Consider the following 22,422-nt stretch of genomic DNA (forward strand, 5'->3'; position numbering starts at 1 on the left):
TGTATTGTTTTTTGGGGAGTTTTTCTTAGTATAAAAAAAAAAATTTGAAAAAAAGTAAAGAGTGTATCAATACCTTTTAAAAAAATTTTTTAATGAAGTGATGCCTTTCCGATGTATGTGGAAATATTATTAAATTCTCTTTTAAAAAAGTTATTTGTAATGAAATATATTTTTGTTCATTATATTATTGATTGATTAACAAATTAATTGATTCCTCTTCAGCTGCACGAGGCGATTGAGGATGCTGAGGACCAGAGGAGACAGCTGTCCGCGGCCAAGAAGAAGGCACAGCGTCTGGCCGCTGAGATGCAGGACACGAAGCTCCACCTGGAGGAACAGATGTCGCGCAACAATGACCTGGAGCGCAAGCAACGACGGTGAGCCTCTACTAACTTTGTTAATACATTGTCTATATATAGTATTGACATCCATTTTATCTCGCAACAATTTTTCAAAATCGGACAAAAAATGGTATCTTTATAGTATTTACCATACATTTCAAATATTGCTGGAATTATAGATGCAAAATAGATCAACATTGTGGTATATATATATATATGATAGGGATATCATAACTTTGATATTTGCAAATCATCTGTAAAATTACTCTTCCTTTTTGTCTACAACATATTGTGAAGATTTGATTCAGCATTCCACTTCAGAAAGGGAATTTTTGAAATCAAATGAATCACGCTCTTGCAGTATTGTGTCCTTCTTGCTAAGCTTTATTCAAACATATATAAGCTGTCTGCTGACATTGAGATATTTTTTGGAACTTGATCAAAAGTGTCAGTTTGAATTGTTGAAAAGTAAACACATTGCACTAAGATCCTTGTTAATTAACTTTAAAAAAGGAGAAAAATGATTTTGGAGATAATTACATAGAATTTTTGGAGTCTTATTTTTTTTCTCCAATACAAGAAGACTTTGTCCTTTCCATTGATTTCTGCCATTATGTTATTTGCTTTATTACATGATTACCTTGAATACCTTAGATATAGCCACCTGCTTAATTTTTGCTATGTACGTGTAATATATACACCAAAGTGGAATTGAGTAAAACCCGTTCCAGAGCCCGAGTATAAAGTTCAAAAATTACTTTTTGTGCTATCAGAATTAATAGGCCTAGGATACTTTTCCCTATATTGGCGATTTATCACCTGTTGGTTGGAGTTGAGTTATTGATTCGCCTGTCTTTTCTTTCACAGCTTTGATGCAGAGCTGAACAAATCTCAGGAAGAGGTCCGAGACGAGAGAAACCTACGCGAGAAGCTTCAGAGGGAGAGAGACCAACTCGCCTCCTCCAAAATAACTCTGGAACAGGACCTACAGGTAAGGCCTACCTTGCAGGTTTATTTTTAAATACTATAAAAATACCACTGTCTATCAGCTGTTAGGTACCATTATATCATCAGGGTATATCATGTTGATAATGGGGTGAACATTTTCATGTACTGTTATATTATCATCAAACAGCAGAGAATATCATTTTGATACAGTGTATCATTTATATGTACATGTACGGTATAAACTATATGGAACATCATCAAACAACAGGATATATCGTTTTAATATATATATATATATATATCATTTAGTGATACATTTATCTACATTGTACTGTATCATCACATCAATGACACTCTCAAAGCTGATGCTGTAAAACGCGCTAAATCTCGATGAACAAAGATTTATTTTATGTTGCATTGTATAGTGCATAGCAAGAGGAATACTATCTACATTATTGATCGATTTTGACCAGATTTTTCACAAGTGAATTTCGTATTTAATTAATCTGGTAATATACACAGGTATGAGGTAGTATGAATAAGGCCAATGGATAATATTGGGTCAGTGTCCTGTATAAACCTGTGAACTACGGTAATCCAAAAATATGCAATCTTGGAATAAGAACCCTGCTTGCGACCTTCAGACCAGAAAGGACCCATTGAGTTTAAATATTGGATCAGTAAACATTGCCTGGTAGATGGATGTTAAACTAACATTCTTAAAAAAGCAGTCTTCAAATTTTTAAATTATGAAAAAAGATTTTTTTATCTTATTTGTGCCTAAAAGTACCAGGGGTTTAAAACAGATATTAAAATGCTTAGGTGTTAATTACACACTGGTTTTTATTTAGCTGAGATTTAAAGATTAATCACGGTGAAGTTGAGCGATTTTTTAAGACTTAGCTTATCCTTTCTATTATGTTCATCTACTAATAGCCTGGAACAGCAAATGGAAAGTTGAAATTTAAAGGCTTGTTCTATTTTCTGCCAGGTTTCAGTGTGAACCACAGTGGGAAGAATTCTTTGTGTGTACTGTTTTGTTTTGTACTTTATTGAACCCCCCCCCCCTCCCCTCTCCAAAAAATGATCTGGTTCTGACAGTGAGAAGTGTTTAATCTGCTTTTAGGCTAAGGTATGCAAACAAGGAATTTTGGTGCATGCCTGTTTGATCTATATAGACATCTAGTCCATGGCCTGTTCTCTATGAGGTAGCAGAAGGACCAAGACATATGAGAAATTACTGTTTTAAAACCATGAGCTTTCTAATTAGGAAGCCATAAGAGTTAGTGAGGCTGAAATTGTTTAATTATGACTTTTTGACAGGAAGTTGGTGATTGTGGCCACTGGTATTGGTCGTTTTTTGTAATGTGACTGTCGTAAACTTCGGGAGGATAAAAAGGGAGGAATTTAGATAGGAGGGTGGAAAAAATCAATTGAGTATCAAGACATTTGGACACAAAGGATGATTATGTGAAGCTGTGTGTTGACACGATGACTTCTCTTTTTGTTGAGACGTGGAAAAGTGTAATGTGATTTCGATAATTGTTTGCAGAGAATGAAAGTGGAGTACGAAGAGAAATCGGAGAAAGTGGATCGACTTAACCGAGAACTGATGGACTTAACATTGACGGGAACCAAAGGATCCGATCATGAGGCAAGTACAATGAGGATTATATTATTGGGATATTCTGTCGGATTTCAAATGTTCCTTTACAGAACTTATTCATGATAAAGACAACCCATCAGGATTAAACTTGCAAGCATTGTACAGTTTTGACAAAAAAAATACCTGTGTCACTATGTTTTAATTAATTCTTTGATTCATTGGTTAAGTTTAAAGCCAAAGGTCAAATATTAGTCATTAGGCCAATATGGAGCTTTTTATTAGCACAGGAAATGGCAGCAGTGTTCTTTGAGAATTTGTGATTTTGTTTGCTTGAGATTTAAGTCCATTTCTAATTATCTGGACCATAAATCTTTTTTCATATTGATATTTCCAAGTCATCAGAATGAGCTAGGTGATATTAATTATTCAGTAGGAGATATCTTTTAATGTTATAAGCTGTAGTCATATTGCCAAACTTTAAACTTTGATATTTCTTTTTTAAGTTAAAGATACTTGAATGTTTACTTAAGAAAACTCTTTAATTGAGATCTAATAGAATAAATATAAAAGTTTACCAAATAATCATTTGTGAGCAGTTTATCAAATATTTTTTCTTGAGCTTCCAAAACCATTAAGTGTCCTATTAGAAATTTAAAAGCTTCAGAATCACCTATCTTTATAATTTTCACTTGAATAGTAGGGCAACTCCTGCTCGCTATTCTTGTTTCCACTCTTTGCCATCAATATTTCTGTATGGAGGTGTTATAGTATAGCTAGCTAGTCGAAGTTTAACAGTTTATTGGTGTGACTGCTGTAAAACTTTTAATGTAACTCTCTAAAACCTAAGGCAGATATTGATCACTGTCGTTTACAATGTAGTAATTTTATATAAGGTTACATATTATGTGGTGCATTGTAGGTGATGGCTCTGAAGAAAGCGAAGCATGAACTGGAGTCGAAGATCAAGGATCAGGAGGAAGAGCTGGATGACCAGGCAGGACAGATACAGCAGCTGGAACAGGTAGGACTCCGGCTGTAATACTGTAAACAGCTGTGTAATGTTTAAAATATTTATGTGTCAAATGATAAATAGCAGTATAAAACTTTTGTACTAAGTTGTATGGAGCAAGGTGTAATACTGTAAATAAAGCTGTTTATGTGTGTCAGGTAGTTTGAAGCAGTTTACGTATTTCTTTTGTATTTGTGTAAAGTAATAAGGAGTAGGTTGTAATACTGTAAACATAGATAGCCACACTGTGTATGCAGCAAGTATTTAGAAGTTTGTATCATGTTTTAGTGAGCTAGCTGTAATGCTGTAAACAAAGTTATTCTGTAAATGTGTGTCAGTTAGTTTGAGTAGTTTGTAAATTTATCGTGTATGTATATAATGGTAATTGGATTAAATACATGAACATAGTCCTTTTTGTGTTGGGTAGAAGCGAAATACTATTAAACTGTATGCTATTACACATATTATGCAGGTGTATCAACAGGTTGATATAATACATGATTACTGATAATATACCGTAAACAAAACATTTTGTGAATTGTTGTATAAAATAAACTAGCAAAGATAATAAGATACTGTCTATGTACATGTAGGTATATAATGCATTCTTTTCTATGACAGACCTAGGGTTGATGCTGCTAGAAGGCCCTACTGTTGTTTACATGTATAATTATGTAATTTTTGTTGTAGACCAAAATTCGGCTGGAGATGAACATAGAGCGGGCCAAACAGCAGCACAACAAGGAACTGGAAGAGAAGGAGGAAGAGATGGAAGAACTCCGATACTCCATGCAGAAAAAGGTAAGCTTGATACTCGTGGCCAAAACAAAGGTACCCCTCTCTGTAAAAACCACAGATAGACTAGGACAGTAGGTACTCTATGCATAACAATTTGACTATAAGAACTGTTATGTACTTTGTTAATTTAAATATGTGAACTTGATATTTTCAATGGGAGAAATATCTAGACAAGATTTGCTATGAACAAAAACTGATGTTCCATCCAAGAGATTTGGAAGGGGAGTTAACTCTAAGATATGTTGGTGGAATGATTTCACTTACCTTACTTGATTCTGTATCAGTCTTGAACCTTATTATTATATTTTTTCAGCTGAAGAATTTAGAAAACCAGATAGAAGAAGAATATGATGACAAGAAGAAGCTCCAACAGGAAAAGAGGGACCTGGAGAGACAGATTCAGGAGCTCAGTTCTAAAGCAGGATCAAGGGACAAAGGTGGGTCACAGTTTTTAGACGTGGAAATAATTGTTATTAAAACCTAAGATAAGAAAAATTGATGTGGATTGTTGTTGTTGTAAAAGGCTCCTCTGAGTCTTTTGCAAGACATTTACATGTGTGTACTGTTAGTGATTAAGATAAGGCAGAGAGAAAGGAGTAATTACAATTCAACAGTGTTATGCATTTTTGCCTATAAGTTAAAATTGCAATAAAAAAAATAATTGCTTTCAGTATTACAGGAAAAATCACCGATCAGTAAAAACTCAAAAATCATGCAGAATGTTTTCTTCTTTTCTTCAAACAGAGGGAGAGAAAAGGCTAAAGAGAGACTTGATCAGGACCCGGGCTCTGCTGAGGGATGCTGAGATTGTGATACAGAAGAACCAGGGGACAGAGGCCAGCAAGGCTCAAATCAAATCACTCAGGAACAAGGTAAACACTATGTAAAACAACTGGTCTTTGCTCCCAAAATTACGGTAAAATCTAATGAAATATATCAAGTTTCTTCAGATTAATGAAGACTTTTATATAGAACTAATTCTAAGAATAAGATAATGTTGATATTTTTACAGCTGGATGATTCAGAATATACAGCAGCTGCAGCAACAAAAGCCAAGAAAACCATGGAGCTAGAGATTCAGGACCTTCAGCAGCAGCTAGATGACATCTTCAGAGCCAAGACAGAGGCAAGGCTGAACTCTATAGGCACACTTTAATGATAGATGAAATAAATTTTGCTACCTAGACCTTTTAAAACATCAATAAAATAACTATTACCCATTTCATGCGTTCCGTATTTTTCTTCTTTTTTTCTAAATATTGATTTTGCATTTTTCATTTGATTTAGCAGAAGATTTTCTAAACATCGGAATTGGTTTTACCATTAATCATCTACATGATTTTAAAATTATAGCCAGAAAAGAAAAACCAATTTCACCTCCAACTTGCTATATGATCTGAAAGCAATTACCTCTCCTACATTTGAATGTGTGTCTTATCTTCCGCATGATGTTATTAAATTACAGTCAGAAAACAAGGCCATGGCTCTGCTGAGAGAGAAGGCGGAGCTACAGAGTGAGTTGGACGAGAATGAGGAGGATTATAATGATGTGATGAGGAAGTACAAGGCGGTCGTCGCGCAGGCCTCCCTGGACCACAACATGATCTCCCAGCAGTCCCAGCAGATAGAGGAGCTGTCCACCGACAGGGAGAGGCTCAAACAGGAGGTAAGGGGCACACCGGGGGGTAATCCAAAAATAACTAACCATGACTGACAAAAGGGGCACACCTGGTGGACTCAACAGATAGAAACTAGCGGCACACCAGGGGAGACTTAATATATGAAAATAAATTACCCATGTTAAAAGGGACACCATGGACCATCATCAGTCTGAAAAAAGGGGACACCAGGGGGACTCCACAGAAAATATGTTTCCATTTTGTTATGAAATCTTTGTTGTGTTTGACGCTTTCAAGATTTGAAGATTATTTTTTAATACATGTAGAAGGATATGAATTCTTAGAGTGGATTGGATAATGATTCTGAAAAAGATGTCTTATTAGTAGGGATGTCAAATCAGTCAATTTTTAGTACTCGGTTACTCAGACATTTTTCTGATCGAGTACCCGGGTACTCGGTTAAAGTGTAAATAGATATGAACAAGTACATTGTCATTTAAATTGAACTCGGTCGTATACTTTTTGAGATTTTCAGTTATGTTCTTTCCTGTATGTCGTTCAGGCATTTTGCGGGTTACTAATACATTTGTCATCAAATTCCAGTCGCTATCAATGTGATGTTCCGTAATTGTTAGGTAACTTTTTGTTGCGTTTGACATCCAAGTATCCGTCGTCAGAGCTACAGTATCAACTCTATCAAGTTCTCCTAACAGAGTGGATTTATGATCTTCGTACACTTTTTTGATCCTAGATTTTATAGTATTACGGGACGGTATGTTGTAGTTTGGTGCGACGATGGACATCAGTGTTTTAAAGCCTTTGCCTTCGACCATTTGTAACGGCATGTAATCAAACACAACCATATCAACAATCACACATGTAATATCATCTGTCTCTTTTCCCGAGAATTTACGGCTTCTTGAGTTTCGGGCCTGTCAAGTTCCTCCTTATGTTTAAGACGAATGTGATTTAACATGTTTGTCTTCTCCCCCCCCCCCCCCCCCCCCCCCCCCCCCCCGTATAGGATAAGTTTACTTTGCACAGCTGACATTTTACGTTTTTTGAATCTTCAGTTCTTTTAAAATATTTCCAGACCGTTGAAGTCGGTGGCGGCATTTTAGGTCTGTTCAATTTCTCTACTGTGTGCTATCTAATTTATGTAATAGACTTTATAAACGATGTTCAATGAAAACAAATCATTATAGTATTAAGACAAAAGTAAGGGTAGAAGACAGCCAAAGGTGAGAAAAGCTAGGTAATAGGTAATAGGTGCTTGGTTATGATAATTTACTATATAAACACTGCCACAGGCGATAACGGTCATTTAGGATATTTAGAGGCGTAGGAAATCCTAATTACTATATGTACAAGTGCAATGGACATTTTAAATTTTAAAACTGATATTTTAATGCATTATTAAATAAACTTAGAAATATTAAAAAATATACATCCGCGTACCGATTTTAGTATTCGATACTCGGACTTTCGATCGAGTACCCGGTTAACCAGGTACTCATTGACATCCCTACTTATTAGATTATGACTTTTTAAAATTCATTTACAGATATCAGATTTACAACTGAAGATTCAAAATTTTGAAGACAATTCAGTAGATAAATCAGCAGTATCCAGGTTGGAAGGCAAAATAAGAGACTTGGAGAACAAATTAGAACTAGAAATTTCACAGAAGCATAGGCTAGAGGTAAGGTCATGTCTCAAAATGTGATGTTCAGTGCATGATTTGTAAAAATAAATTTATTTAATTGATGCAAAAAAGAAAGGCTGTAAAAGAAAACTATTAAGAAAATTTCATGTTTTAAATATGTTTAACTGAGAGCAAAAAGTTGTGATTTCAACAAGTTTTTCAAAGCAGTTTACGAACCATTGTTCCTTAACAGGTACAATTAGGTCGAACCAAGGAGCAGGTTGACAAGTTGGTGGAGGAAAAGGAGGGGCTAGTGACCCAGAAAACCCAGACAGAGGAGAAGGTGAAGGGGGTGCAGCGGCAGCTGCGGGACCTGAGGGAGGAGTTCTCCGACGCCCAGAAGAAAGAGATGGAGGTCGCTCAGAAGAACAAGGAACTGGTAAGTGTCTACTGGTGATTGTGGGTAGGGTGAGGATGATTTTGAAAAGGGGGAGAGGGACTGAAAAAAAGGGGTATGGGGGAACAACTAGGTCATACTGCAAAATAGTCATAAAGGGGGATAACTCTAACTTTTTTTCTAAAATGTAGACAGATACAGTGAATGTTTATACTTAAGAAGTGAGAATAATTCTTTTGCATTTTTTTTTTTCAAAATGTAAACCTGTAGTGAAACCTTTCAATTTTATTTACTAAAGCATTTACTATAGGCCTATAGCATGACGATTGGAGAAGCAAGTAATAATATAGGTCAATGACCCTTTTGTTTTCATTGGATTGAATTTGTCAATAGAGGAAAATAACAATTATGGCAGACATAACTATGTAGAATAAATGTTCTTGATTTTGTGCACTATAGGAGAGTAAGGTGCTAGACCTGGAAGCAGACTTTGAACAGAAACATTCAGATCTCAAGTTAGCCTTCAAGAGGATTTCAGACCTACAAGCTGCACTGGAGGAAGACATGTTAAGTGACGATGAGCTAATATTAAATAGGTAACTAATTTTTTGCGATACATTTTATCTTCCATCAATTTTGATGTTAAACTTAAGTGGATTCAGTCAAGTTCTAATTCAATAGATGAACTTCATTTCCTTCAAAGTGTACATGTATTACATTCAGTGCTGCGTTTGTTTCAGTGACGAGTCGGACCTAGATGACGACGATTACCTGGGTGACCAGAGGTCGTCCCTGTACAACCACACAGGGTCCCACTACTCACGCTCACCCAGAAGTCTCTCCTCTAGTAGTACTCAGGACAGTGGCCATAGTCCTAGACCTATTCAAATTAATGGGGCTAGTAAGTATACGTTTATATGTAAAGATGTACTGTTATTTAAAGAAGGAGAGTCTTGCTGTGAAATTAGGTAAAAGAGGTTAATTTTGATGATGTGATGGGATAATTTTTGATATTGTTTATTTCATTTACGTACATATACCGGTATGTACTTTCATAACTTTTGTAAATCTGATGCAAGATTTTCGCAGCTGATTGGAATATACAGTAATTAATTTGCATGCTGTAATGATATCGAGTCTATTGAATATGGTTGTAAATTTGTATTTTTTTTTGGTAGCGGGCTATGACTGACACATCAGCAGGGCTTAGGTACTATGGGCAAAGTGCAAAGACTTCCCAGCCTGGGACAAACAAATATATACCTCCGAGAATCAAAAGAAACTCTATCCAGGTGCTTTATCATGGAATACGGAGCCAGTGCTCACTCAACACTACCGCCACCCTCATCAAGAGTCCAGGTCCACCGACAGCGAGGACTCTTTGTTGTAGTTTTCTGAGAAGAAATCCATAGGAAACAAGATTTTATGGTCGCAAAAAGTGCTTTAAATTTTCTCTCTTTTTTCATACTTATTTTTGAGCAAGGAATTATAAATTTTGGACTTCTTATTCAGTGTTTATCTGTATGTGTTGGGGGGTAAATTGAATTATTTAATATGAAAAATGGTATTATCTGCTGAATGCAGATGTACATGTATTTATGTGTATGAAAACATTTACAAATCCAGCATATATCTAAGTGTGTTCTGCTTGTATCCATGTAACTCCGATTTGTATGATCCGTGTTCTAACTTCCGTCAAAAAGAAAAAGAATTAACTGTGATATTTGTGTGCTTGTGGTAGGTGTTGCCACGGAAACTGATAAACTAATCAAGACGTGTATTGTTGATCTCCCTTGCCAACCAGATTTACTTGTAGTGTAATTAAAAATCAAGAGATTGGAGTAGGAACCCAATAGGAATTCTTAATAGCTTACATTATGTATACGTAATTATAGATAGTATATCCAATTTATTTATAAACTAGAGTGGTTGTTAGATCATGTGCTGATGAAAAGTACATTCAAAATATAGAATATGTACTATATTTCTTCATATTTTAAGATTAATATGTTTTGTACGTGAGAAGTGACTGAAGGAATTTTTAAGAAAATTAACTGTTCATTGTGAATGTTACATAATTTGATGAGAGAAATGGCAGCGAAGACACGTCTTATGGAATCATTTGTCTTCGGCTTTCATTATTAAGGGAACAATATACCTTTTCATCCTTCCTCATCTTCTAACATTGTTTCCAGTTTTAATCCTTGTTGTTATTTTTTTCATTCATGCATTTAGATATAAACAAATTGAAATATTCGATATTGTGCTTGTTTTTTTTAAATTTTTTGTGTACATGTTTACACAGATTTTGACTTTTGACAACTACATGTAACGATAATAATTGTTTGAATTACTTATACCTATTCCAGGTATATTTATTTTTACGGCGTTTTCATGAAATGCTCTGGTCGTAGAGACAGCAAGTCGCATACGTATTCATCATAGACACATTGCAAGTTAAGATATCTCTTTTTCTAAGAAAGGACGACTTGAAATTTGATATGTACATATAGATGATTATAAGGCATTGCTGGTACTAGTACCCACAAATAGGCCAGAATTTGTTTAAAATTTTAAAGATACATGTATTAACATCAGATTTTGACATGGGGACAACAGGCTTAATATAAGTCACCGTGCATGCATGGTTGCATCCCTCGTATTTGGAGCTTTCAAAACAAAAGTAAATGTACTGCTCCTACTTAAATATTGATGCTTATTAGAGATTATTAAAAAAATTTTAATGTTGTCTTTTGATACCATTGAACACTTTCATATTAAGCTAAGTCGGATCGGAATTTCAATTGTTCCTACGGATCAGACAGATTTAATTGCAAGTTGTCTGATTTTGCCGAATGACAGATGCTCTAAGAAATTTCTGCATATTACATGTTTAACTGAACAGGTGCTCATTTGACACTTGAATGGTTTAGATTACTTCGCCAAATGACCAATTTCTATGACAGGTGAGAAAAACCTGTTTATGCGATTTTTCTTTGTCCGTCATAAAATTAAATAAACAAGCAATTATTTAAGGTGGCTTGAGTTGACACTTCTATCTAACTAAAAAAAAATGACCATTTTGGACAGCAGGGAATAATTTGAAGAAGAAAAAACGAGACACAAATTAAATTGGAGGAAAAATAAAGTTATTTCTATACAATTTGAATTCATTAACAACGTCAATATAGTTATGTTAAGAAAATTTGATAGAGAACTTTGGATGTCATCTTCCGTTGAAATTTGGCATCGATAAAATATATTTAATATGCATAATGTCAATTTTGAATTTACCTTGTGACAGTTAATTCAAAATTTGCAACACTATAAACGATGTAAACATGTACTTTGTCCCAGTTGTATAAGCACATCCCATCTACAGAGAGCTTTAGTTGTGTACGAACTAAGGGCTATCTGACATGATAGTGATAGCTCCAGGTGGTTTTTTTTTTCAAGTAACAATAAAACAAAATAAAAACGGTAAACTGTTTCATAAAATGCATTTCAAGATAAAAAAAAATGTGCATACACTTTCTGGAAAATAACATCATAAAACGATATTTATTTGTACATTAAAAAATCTCCAAGAGATGAACAGTTTTCTGAAGTGTCTAATTTCACTCAAAAGGAAGGTCCTGACCGTTATAATTGTCCATAATCAAGAAGAAGACAACACTGTTAGCAATTGTTAGACACAAGTAAATCAACATAAAAAATCTGTCCAAGATATTCGCAAACAACTCCCACTCATCAGTTATATGGCTCTTGTTAACCTCCGCCTGTTGCTGTTTTTTCGATTTTTCATCATATTCTGGAATTTCGCCATTCTTGGAAGACGTTAAGCTAGAATCTTTCCGAGATTTCCTTCCTCTGTGAATCTCCACACATTTATGTTGAGGGAGGCTTTGTCCATTTTCCAGAGAACGAATATCCGTAATCTGAACAACTTTCTCGTCATTTAAAATTTCTCCTCCTTTGACACAAAGAATCACCCGCAGCTTGTCCAAGAATATGTAGCGGAGCAGCCAAGGAATCTTGTGCTCCTCCGGTAAACGGAAATACAGAAACATGACGATGGCGGAAAACACGCACGAAATGCACACGAGTCCCATGGCTACGGCAAAGTACACAGCGAGGAACGGGAAGCCTTCGGAAGAAGACGGCAGTTTGTCTTGCACAAGCAACAGAAAGACTGTTGTGGAGAGCAGGACCGTTATTTGCAGGGAAATTTTCTCTCCAGAAAACGGCGGCAAAACGAAACCCATGAAGGTTAACACGTTTATCAAGGAACAAGGGAAAATAATGGTTATAACGTAAAATATCGGTTTTCTTTTCAGGTGAACATGGAAACTAATATCAGGGTAAGGGTCAGGACAACAACTGTAAAAGATGTTGTGTCTGACCGCAGCTGTATCCACTACATCCCACTCGTTATGTGTTAGGAAATTGGTTGTGTCCACTTTGTGCGAAAGCTTTTCCAGATCGATGTATTTGCCACTGTATATCCAGGAACCTAACTTCAAATTACACACCTGGTGATCGAACGGGAAATAAGTTACAGAAATTCTGCAAGTGATAGTTAAAATGGTTGGGAAAATATACATGACATTTCCGGTGGAGGAGATGCTAGCGCGGTAATCTCTCATACCGGGCATATTCTCCTCGTCGCTAACTCCTTCATACAGGGTTATATCCGGTATCCAGATTTTGGAGTATGGAACGACCAACTCGGTCTGATTTTTAAACAGAAGCGGGTCCCATTGCAACATACAATCCTTCCATTTAAGACGTACCCATACTTTAACGCGAACCATTTGTAGTTTTTCGTTCACTTCAACAATGTCTCGTAAAGCCATTCCTATTTTCACTGTCACACGGTCATCTTGACTGCAAATTGGGATGATGTCGGGGTTGTATCGAGAACGATCCAGCAGATGATCATTTAAGTCAAATTGGTTTTGCTTGTTCCCTTCAGATGGAGAAAATACGGCAGAAAGTTGAAAAATTAAAAACAGAAGAGGCACAAGTCTCATGTTGAAGAACACTGTATTGTTTATCCTTAAAATACAGCTTGGACGTTTCAAATTCCGTTGTGCTGAGAAACCCTGTTGTGTTGTGAAAGATAAACCATGTATTATTCACAAATAAGTATGAATTGTTTGTTCCCACGTGTTTCACTTCTTTGTTCAATTAAAGACATAAAGAGCGCGCAGATTAAACCTTAAACTGTCTTATCACCCCAGGCAATTTTTTTCTTGAGTAAATTGTGACATAATACAGGTGCCGATATGATCAAATAATGACGTCGATGGACAATCCCACTTTTAATTGACCAACTTCTTTGATTAGTAGAATTGTTGGTAACGCGTAAAAAATAAACATTTTCTAAAAATAAAACTATTCCCGGTAAAGAAATATAATTCATGGAAGATTTGTATCTCTTATTTGTATTGACCGGTAAGCAGTGTCAAGTGAACTGTTCCATGTGTTGTTGTCATAAAATGAGCAAATTATAAGTTTATTTCATACTTTAAATAATTATTTGATTAATTAATTAATTTCTTGAACGGAAAAGGCCCGATAACAAACCCTCGCCCGGTTTTGCTATGTGCTACTGAAAACGTTTTTGACGCTTTCACCCAGTCGCTTTCTTGATTCAGCAAAAGCGTAAACATGCATGTACTAGGCACGAAGCATCGATGGGAAGGGGGGGGGGGGCTGCCCCCCCCCCCCCACTTTTATTCGCAGCCAAAAAATTTCTTAAATTTACATAGTAAAAATTAAATTATCATGGAGTTGCCCCCCCCCCCACTTTTTAGGGAGTATGTAAAAAAAAATTGAATGGAAATGAGAAAAATCGAAGTTATAAGTTATAGATGTACTACGCCAGCCCCCCCCCCCCCGCCCCCCCCCCCCCACACTTTTTAGGGAGTATGTAAAAAAAATTGAATGGAAATGAGAAAAATCGAAGTTATAAGTTATAGATATACTACGCCAGCCCCCCCCCCCCACCATGGATTAGGATTTTAAAGATATTGGTAAATTGCCTCTTTTCACTTTTTTGCTTGTCAAGATTTTTTGGATGTGTCCCCCCCCCCCCCCCCCCCACTTTCAAAATCGATGCCACGTGCCTGTGTACATATAATGCTTTGTAAGCGTTTATTAGATAATGCCTTTTATATTGTTGGATCATGATACTAGAATAAGATCATGATACCAGAATAAGATTGTTGACAATTCTCCTATAAAATTATCTAAATGATGATTCCTCCCCGAGCCTTCATTTGTTTTAGGAGATCTTACAGTGTATCTCCGGTGATTGAGGTCGTGCAATTAAAGATTTTCTCTCATATATTTAGTAGTTCAATAAATACAAATAATATAACCGAATACCGCCGCCCCCCCCCCCCCCCTTCTGATGCTTATATTTAAACTCATGAAGTTTGTGTCGATGATTTAGTATTTAGAATTTAAAAAATCTGATAAGAATTCAGTGGGAATCTGTTTCGTGGTTTGTTGTTATGGAATCATGCAGTCTGTGTGAAATAATTAGTCAAAAGTAAAGCAAACAATCGCAGTTATCGGAACAGCGCTCGGACTTTTCAGTCAAATCAAGACAGTTGACAACTTGCCATCAATAATACCTCGATATTTATACGGTGATTATAATACTTTCGTTTTTACATATGTTTTCTGAATATTTCGTGAAAAAAACTGCGTCCTTTTCTGTATCAAGCTCGGAATTTAAATTTAAATTTCCAAGAACTGCCCTTTATCGTTCGAACTTATAAGAAACTGAAAGAAAACCCTTTTGCTCCAATGTTGTAAACCTCTTTTGTATTTGAGAATCTCGCCTGACTGGAGACGCACTTAACTTTGCTAACAGTTTAAAAAAAAATAGCGTTTCTTATAAAATAAATCATTTTTACCAAAACTGAAACTAACTCTCACAATTACTAGCCCGTATAAACTACTTTTATTGCACAATCATGATATGGAAAACCGAGTTTTAGTATTTTGTAGAATTACATGTTCAACTGATAATACTTATCGAAAAACATGCATTTAAATATCTGCAAAATTAAAACGATGTAGACATAATAGAAATTATTATAATTTTTTATTATGCATGCATTTTGTGATTCTGTAATATAATATATAAATAGTGCCTGTTTGGGAGGGTAACAGTTGAAATTGACACCCCGAGAAAACCATTGTCAACCGACGCGAAGCGGAGGTTGACAATGGTTTTCGAGGGGTGTCAATTTCAACTGTTATCCTCCCAAACAGGCACTATTTATTTTGTTATACTGAATGTCTTTTTTAAAATTTTTAAGAAAATTTTACTGCTTTTATATAGGAATAACGTGAATTCTACAGCGAACCGTACGCGCATAATTTTCGCGCATGTAACATTTTTTAATGTTACCCGTTGTCAAGTGCGTTGCTAACGCTGAGAGTAATAGTAAATATTATTAACTGCGTCTTAACCAATCAGATTTCAGTATTTAACATGATAGTATAACAATAATCTTTATGAACGAATCGCTGAAGATATCTAAACTTTAAGCCTCTTGTATAGACATGTACACGAATCTAATACTCAGTAACTTGAATCACACATCTTTTAAATTTTTCATTGCTTTTCTTGACTAAGTTATACGTTTTGGCGCATACTACATGTACGACCAAACCCATGAGGGAAACAGAGACATTAATTATTTATATTGACTTCTCTGCAGGAAAGAATAACGCTTGCTTTTTGCATTACCATTAATTCAGTTTCAACCAAATTTAGTAAATCGCAATTTTTGATGAATGCTTAAAAAAGACCAAGGCTATCTCGAAAAGGGAAATATTATTTTGAAATTTTAATTTACATGTTATACAAATGTATCGTCAAAGAACAATTGAACAAAAAATGCAAATATTAACAGCGAATTAATTGAACCTTTTTCTATAGTATATACATGTGTATATATAGTGAGTATGCTTAAGCCATCACCCCCGGCCCTGAATCAATAATTTAGGCACCAGGGCAGGGATTCATAAAGATTCTAAGATTTTTCTTTAAAAATGCAGTCAAGTGCTAAATAAATTCTTAGTAAAGAAAAAAACTTAAGAACAAATTCATAAAAATACTAGGCATAGTTTTTAACTAAGTACAGAAAAATGGTCTGAGGAGAGAGGTAAAATCATCGACACCATTTCATGAGTTGGGCGTTTTGTGATGTTACAAAACAAACATCTTGATGTAGTGTGTATTTCATTTTTTCCCCCTTTAAACTATGAATTTTTGACCTGTCGAAAGTGGTTCTGGACTTTGTACTGAAATAGCGGCCCACGGGCCACATCGCTCACCCGAGTAACAGGTAAAATAGACTTGTTTCCACTCTGTATTTCCTACTAGAAGCAAGTTAGCAGGAAACTTGAAAACTTCGAAAACCGATGATTTTTTTATATAAAGTTTTTTATTTCAATATTCGGAGGAAGAACTTTTCTTGTGAACATTTGTTGTAGACTCTTTTTATTCATAATTGTATTCTTTCCCATAACCCCCTGTAAATTTCTTCCAACTTTAATAACAATTAGTTGCTCAAAGAGTAAATGCAGTAGTTTTGACCACAGAAATTGCGGTTAAGGAAAATAACTGATCGGAAAACATTGATATGATAATAATGATGATAATGCACAAGAAAATCAACAAAAACGATATTTCCTCTAAAAAAAAAAAAGTCTTCTAAAGCGTTACGTTAACGTCATTGTAAAGGAATATCTTTTCCATCATAATTGTTTATTATTGAGAAGAAGACGACGTTGTTGGCTATCGTAAGACACAGGTAGACCGACATGAAAAACCTGTCCAAGACATTCGAAAACAGTTTCCACTCATTAGTAATGTGCCTCTCGTTACCACAAGACTGATGTCGATGATTCGAGTCCTCGGCATATTCTGGAATTTCACCCTCCATTGATAATGAGTGCCCAGGCTCTATTCTATATTCACTTCCGCTGTGAATCTCTACACATTTAGTTTGTGACAGACTTTCTCCTGTTTTAACAGAACGGATATCCGTTATCTGAACAACGCTCTCGTCATTTAGGGCCTTCTCTCCTTTGACACAGAGAATCTCTCGCAGCTTGTCCAGAAAGATATAACGGACCAGCCAAGGAATATGGTGCTCTTCCGGTATTCGGTAGTATAAATACATGACGATGGCGGAAAACACGCACGAAATGCACACAAGTCCCATGGATACCGCAAAGTATGCGGCAAGGAACGGGAAACCTTCGGAAGAAGACGGCAGTTTGTCTTGCACAAGTAACAGAAAGACTGTTGTGGAGAGCAGGACCGTTATATGCAAAGTAATCTTTTCTTCCGAAAAAGGTGGCAAAACGAAACCCATGAAGGTTAAAATGTTAATCAAAAAGCCCGGGAAAATAATTGTAATTGTGTAGAAAATAGGCTTTCTTTTCAAATGAATATGGAAGGTAATATCAGGATAGGGATCGGGACAACAAATGTAGAAAATGTTGTTTTTCTTTGCAAGTGTATCCACTACATCCCATTCATTATGTGTTAGAAAATTAGAAACGTCCACTTTCTCCCAAAGGTTTTCCAGATCGATGTATTTGCCACTGTATATCCAGGAACCTAACTTCAATTTACATACTTGGTGATCAAACGGGAAATATGTCACAGTTATTCTACAGGTGATTGTCAAGATTGTTGGGAAATTATACATAACATTTCCGGTGGAGGAGATGCTAGCGCGGTAATCCCTCATGCCCGGCATATTCTCCTCGTCGCTAATTCCTTCATACAGGGTTATATCAGGTATCCATATTTCGGAGTATGGAACAACCAACTCGGTCTTGTTTTGAAACAGTAGCGGGTCCCATTGCAACATGCAGTCTTTCCATCTTAGACGGACCCACACTTTGACCCGAATTATTTGTTGCTTCTCAACAACCTCCACTATGTCTCGTAAAGCCACTCCTATTTTCACTGTCACGTTGTCATCTTTGCCGCAAGTAGGGATGATGGCAGGATTGTATCGCTTGGGATTCAGCAGATGGTTGTGTAAATCAAAATCAACTTGCTTTTTCCCCCCACACAGGCAAAATACGCATGAAAGCGACAATATTGAGAGCAGAGTAGACACCAGTCCATGGTCAAGGAACAACATCCTGTATATTTCTTAAATACAGCTCATCCTCATTTTAAAATCTCTCCTTGCAGAAGATCTGTACTCTGAAAGATAAATCATTCTATGCGTATTATTTGTTATAAAGTATGAATTGTTTGCGAACATAATTATACATTTAAATTCTTTGTAAAATGAAAGACAACAAGAGCTTGTCAGTAAAATACTCGACAATGTCCGTTTTATCACCCAAGATTTTTTTTCAAGAGTAAAAATACGTTGTTATGAAAAACAACAGCTCTGAAGTACAATACCTATTTGCATTGAACGATCATTTCACAGAAAAATTGTCACCAATAACTACACACGCTAACACTTCATTCCCACCTTTGCCTTAAAACCCGTATGCATATATGCATTGCATTTCACTTTTTTTTTTGGCCACACTTCCTTGTGTTTTTTCCTGAAGGGATCCGAACACATTTATCTTTATTTAAGGCTTTCAACAATAAGAGGGCCGTAATGAATTGGTGGATTTGCACAAACTACAATATTATTGAAAAAAAAGAAAGAAAGAAATATTACCTGATCACAAAATTGTTCTACTTTTTTAGCACTTGTTTTGGGGTCTGTAGAATCCTTTAATCTGATAATTTATTTCTAAGCGTTTAATTATTATTCTAATAGACAGAGGCCTTTTTTTTTAATTCGTATAATTTAAAGACTTTTGTCATACAGTTTGTATTTCAAGAGAACAAAATAATCTAACCGGAAGAAAAGATTATTCTTTTGGAGAGAAAGATAATAATGATTTGAAATATAATCAAAGTTTATATCATTCATTGTTTGAAAAATAAACCGGGTCATTGTGGTTATAAGACGGGCCGCTAAATACTGCTTGCAACGAAAAAGTCTTCCTTGTACCGGTATTTATTGCACGATTGCATAGTTACATAATAATAGATCTCATTTGGAATAATCAGCGATGCAAATCGAAGAAGAAAAAAAAATTCATTCTGTGGCACATAGCCATCTAACTGTCAAAAGGTCATTTCTTGAAGTTCTGAACAATCTATTTTTTTCTACAGAAATCGTGTTACATTTTGGATTACTTGAATTTTATGTGCTTGATCGTACCTCAATTTAAAAAGAAACCGGTGTCATATCTGGTCATACTATTTCTGTCTTGATATTTCTTTTATTTCGATAGAAGCATGGTCTTAACAAGAGTTGAATTACAGGATGAAAATTTGTATGCATGGTTATAATAAAGTGATGGTTGTGTAATTACATAATGAATGGGAACCAGGAGGCGAAAAATTAAACCAAACTTCGGAATCGGGAAATTTGTTGCGTTAAATTGAAAAAGAGAATCAATGTAAATCAAAGAGCATGGACTTCACCCATTTTCACTTTCGAGATAACGAAGTCACTCTCTAATCCAATTATGTACTACATGTAATAGAATATCTTCAAAGCGTACAAGGTAACTCCATTTTACATGTATTTACTATCTATAGTACTTATTATTTTATACTGAAAAAAATGGGAATAAAATGTAAAATGGTAACTAATTTTTGTAGTTTTTTTACGCCGACTTTTATTGGAATAGCGTTTGTTTTTGGATAATTTCTTGTACGAAGTAAATAAAAACCAATAAATTACGTACCTTAACTGAAAGGATGGTGATGCTTGTAGCTCCATTAACACAGCCAGTAAGTTTGTACACACAAGACTACAGGATACAAAATTATTTATGTTTTCCTAAAAATAAAAAGGGGTTTTAAGATTTCTACGGAGACACACTCTGACATTCGTCTCAAAATTGAAGAAACACTTTTCGCTTGTTTGACGTGTCTATCTTTTTGTCTGTCAATCTTTACTAAAAGCTGTCTGTCTGTTTGTCTGTCAGTCTGCATGTAACCGAAGTATTTGGCAACAACTTTTGATACGTAAACTCATCGTTTGGCAAGTGCTTGATACGTGTACATTTATTTCTATACTGTTAAATACTGAAATCTGATTGGCTTAGACGCAGTTGATAATCCGTTCCATTACCCTAAGCGTTAGCAACACACTTGGCAACGGGTAACATTACGAATTGTTACATGCGCGTAAATGATGCGCGTACGGTTCGCAGTAGAATTCAAGTCATTCCTATAGAAAAGCAGTTAAGTTTTCTTTAAATTGACATTCAGTATAATAAAATAAAAAGTGCCTGTTTGGGAGGATAACAGTTGAAATCGACACCCCTCGAAAACCATTGTCAACTTCCGCTTCGCGTCGGTTGACAATGGTTTTCTCGGGGTGTCAATTTCAACTGTTACCCTCCCAAACAGGCACTATTTATATAATATCAACTTTCAAATATTTTGAGAGCTAGGAATGACGTCTGTTTGTCTGTCTGTTCTTGTTTTATTTGCATGAATAACTTTCTAGATAATAATTTGCACATACCTTTAGAATCGGTCTCAGTTTCAATGTGACGCTGATAAAAAATAGAAATATCGTCGGAAATCAACAACCATTTTTTTATGCATTCTTAAAAATAAATAAATTGACTGCAAATTAATAAGACATATTGAATAATCATAATTAATGAAAAGAATAGTACGTCCACAATGTTGGGCCATCGCAGATTTGTTTCAACAAATCCACATATTATTGCATTAGTCTGTCGCCATAGGTTTAAGACGAGATCTTGCGGTTTCTGAGTATCAATGGGAAATCTTACGCTACGCTTCTTGTATTATGGTAATGCGAGTAAAATTGGTGCATTTAACCTAGTTTGTATTATGTTTCATCCAGTTTTCTAAAGACTGAATGTGCAGCGAAATCTCCCTAATTAAAATTTTGAACATTACTTCCTGTATACAGGAGTGGCCTTGTTCTGTAAATATATAGATATTTAAAATCCAAAAAGTAGAACATAAGAGTTAAATAAGAAACTAATGCAACGTAGGAAATTTTCACTAACTCTAATTTATGTCTTCACTTGATTGTTGTTGAATTTCGTTTTGAAAAAAGAGGAAAAACAATTTTTAACATTTTCATTGTTTACACTCTTCATGCCATATAATTACCATTGCATTTGTTTGAACAAATTTTCCCCATTTAACAGTGCATTTAAAGCTGAAATTGCTCTGCATTAAAATAGTACATGTACGTTTACTAATTATCAATGATTCGCATTACCATTTCATAATAAACCATGAAAAACGTTATTCACTACTTACGTTTGCATTTTAATCTATTTCCCCCAAACTTGTTAAAGTACTGGAAGTTTTTTTTAAAGGAGTGCAGAACTAGAGAACCATAACATTTTCTGCTTCAATTGAAAAGATCACATCAGGGAGACATGGCGTTCCGCTTTGTGGAAAACGTGTGTACAACAGAATTCAGCAATTCTTGACATCCGAAGTAATATGTCGTTTGAATTCGCAGAAAACTTATGATAAGAATTTTCCACAAAAAAATGTTCTGTCGCCAAAATCTTCAGCAAAAATGTCAGTGTTTAAAAGAATTTCAGTGTCAACTCTCGTATATATTATAGAAACGCAGGTGAAATTTTAACGTGGTTCAACAGCGCAATGACTCGTGCGGTTATCGCGTAACAATAGCATTTGTCAATTTTTTTGCACCCGCTGTATGGTTTGCATTATTTTGGTAACAGGCATTGCATTACTGGACTAATCCCCGGATTCGATTTCATTAACACTCTCGTCATTTATCATCTCTATGTTAAAGAAAAGTAGAGAAGGAGTCGTCTTTATTCTCTTGGACACGTGTATTTTTATTTGCAAGCTTAGCTTGACAAGTGTAATCATAGCAAAGAAATATTAAAGAAATACAAGGGGACGGATGGGTGGCCAGCAAATTATCCATCAAATTTTCTTGAAAGTATAGATATG

The 22,422-nt window shown here is 35.3% G+C and overlaps 3 protein-coding genes across 13 annotated transcripts in view; 1 reads left to right on the forward strand and 2 right to left on the reverse strand.

Moving 5' to 3' along the window:
* Nucleotides 1-10,620, forward strand: part of LOC105344718 (unconventional myosin-XVIIIa) — a 49,233-nt gene extending 38,613 nt beyond the window's left edge. For all 8 annotated transcript variants that reach the window (XM_011452563.4, XM_011452566.4, XM_011452564.4 and 5 more), the window contains 14 exons: nucleotides 223-377; nucleotides 1,209-1,332; nucleotides 2,842-2,943; nucleotides 3,815-3,916; nucleotides 4,595-4,705; nucleotides 5,016-5,139; nucleotides 5,447-5,574; nucleotides 5,715-5,828; nucleotides 6,168-6,368; nucleotides 7,886-8,023; nucleotides 8,220-8,405; nucleotides 8,823-8,959; nucleotides 9,104-9,264; nucleotides 9,542-10,620. In XM_011452563.4, the coding sequence (XP_011450865.3) occupies nucleotides 223-377; nucleotides 1,209-1,332; nucleotides 2,842-2,943; nucleotides 3,815-3,916; nucleotides 4,595-4,705; nucleotides 5,016-5,139; nucleotides 5,447-5,574; nucleotides 5,715-5,828; nucleotides 6,168-6,368; nucleotides 7,886-8,023; nucleotides 8,220-8,405; nucleotides 8,823-8,959; nucleotides 9,104-9,264; nucleotides 9,542-9,555 (1,797 nt within the window). In that variant the 3' untranslated portion in view covers nucleotides 9,556-10,620. The remainder of the gene's footprint in view (nucleotides 1-222; nucleotides 378-1,208; nucleotides 1,333-2,841; nucleotides 2,944-3,814; nucleotides 3,917-4,594; nucleotides 4,706-5,015; nucleotides 5,140-5,446; nucleotides 5,575-5,714; nucleotides 5,829-6,167; nucleotides 6,369-7,885; nucleotides 8,024-8,219; nucleotides 8,406-8,822; nucleotides 8,960-9,103; nucleotides 9,265-9,541) is intronic.
* A 1,226-nt stretch (nucleotides 10,621-11,846) lies between these two features.
* Nucleotides 11,847-13,722, reverse strand: LOC109620783 (acetylcholine receptor subunit alpha-L1). Its single transcript, XM_020073861.3, has one exon. The coding sequence runs from the start codon at nucleotides 13,394-13,396 to the stop codon at nucleotides 11,981-11,983; it is 1,416 nt and encodes a 471-aa protein (XP_019929420.2). The 5' UTR covers nucleotides 13,397-13,722; the 3' UTR covers nucleotides 11,847-11,980.
* Nucleotides 13,723-16,873: 3,151 nt separating this feature from the next.
* On the reverse strand, nucleotides 16,874-22,069 carry LOC105344716 (acetylcholine receptor subunit alpha-1-B). Of its 4 annotated transcripts, XM_034481173.2 has the most exons (4): nucleotides 21,748-22,069; nucleotides 20,969-20,999; nucleotides 20,181-20,275; nucleotides 16,874-18,618 (listed from the first exon to the last, which is right to left on the reverse strand). In XM_034481173.2, the coding sequence occupies exon 4, from the start codon at nucleotides 18,551-18,553 to the stop codon at nucleotides 17,123-17,125; it is 1,431 nt and encodes a 476-aa protein (XP_034337064.1). In that variant the 5' UTR covers nucleotides 18,554-18,618; nucleotides 20,181-20,275; nucleotides 20,969-20,999; nucleotides 21,748-22,069; the 3' UTR covers nucleotides 16,874-17,122. The 4 variants fall into 4 exon arrangements, with proteins under 4 accessions (XP_034337064.1, XP_019929418.2, XP_011450862.2 ...); XM_020073859.3 differs by lacking the exons at nucleotides 20,181-20,275; nucleotides 20,969-20,999; XM_011452560.4 differs by lacking the exons at nucleotides 20,181-20,275; nucleotides 20,969-20,999; nucleotides 21,748-22,069 and adding an exon at nucleotides 19,097-19,239.
* Between the last annotated feature and the right edge of the window lie 353 nt (nucleotides 22,070-22,422).

The sequence above is a fragment of the Magallana gigas genome, chromosome 3, assembly GCF_963853765.1.
Source record: "Magallana gigas chromosome 3, xbMagGiga1.1, whole genome shotgun sequence".
Lineage (NCBI taxonomy): Eukaryota > Metazoa > Mollusca > Bivalvia > Ostreida > Ostreidae > Magallana > Magallana gigas.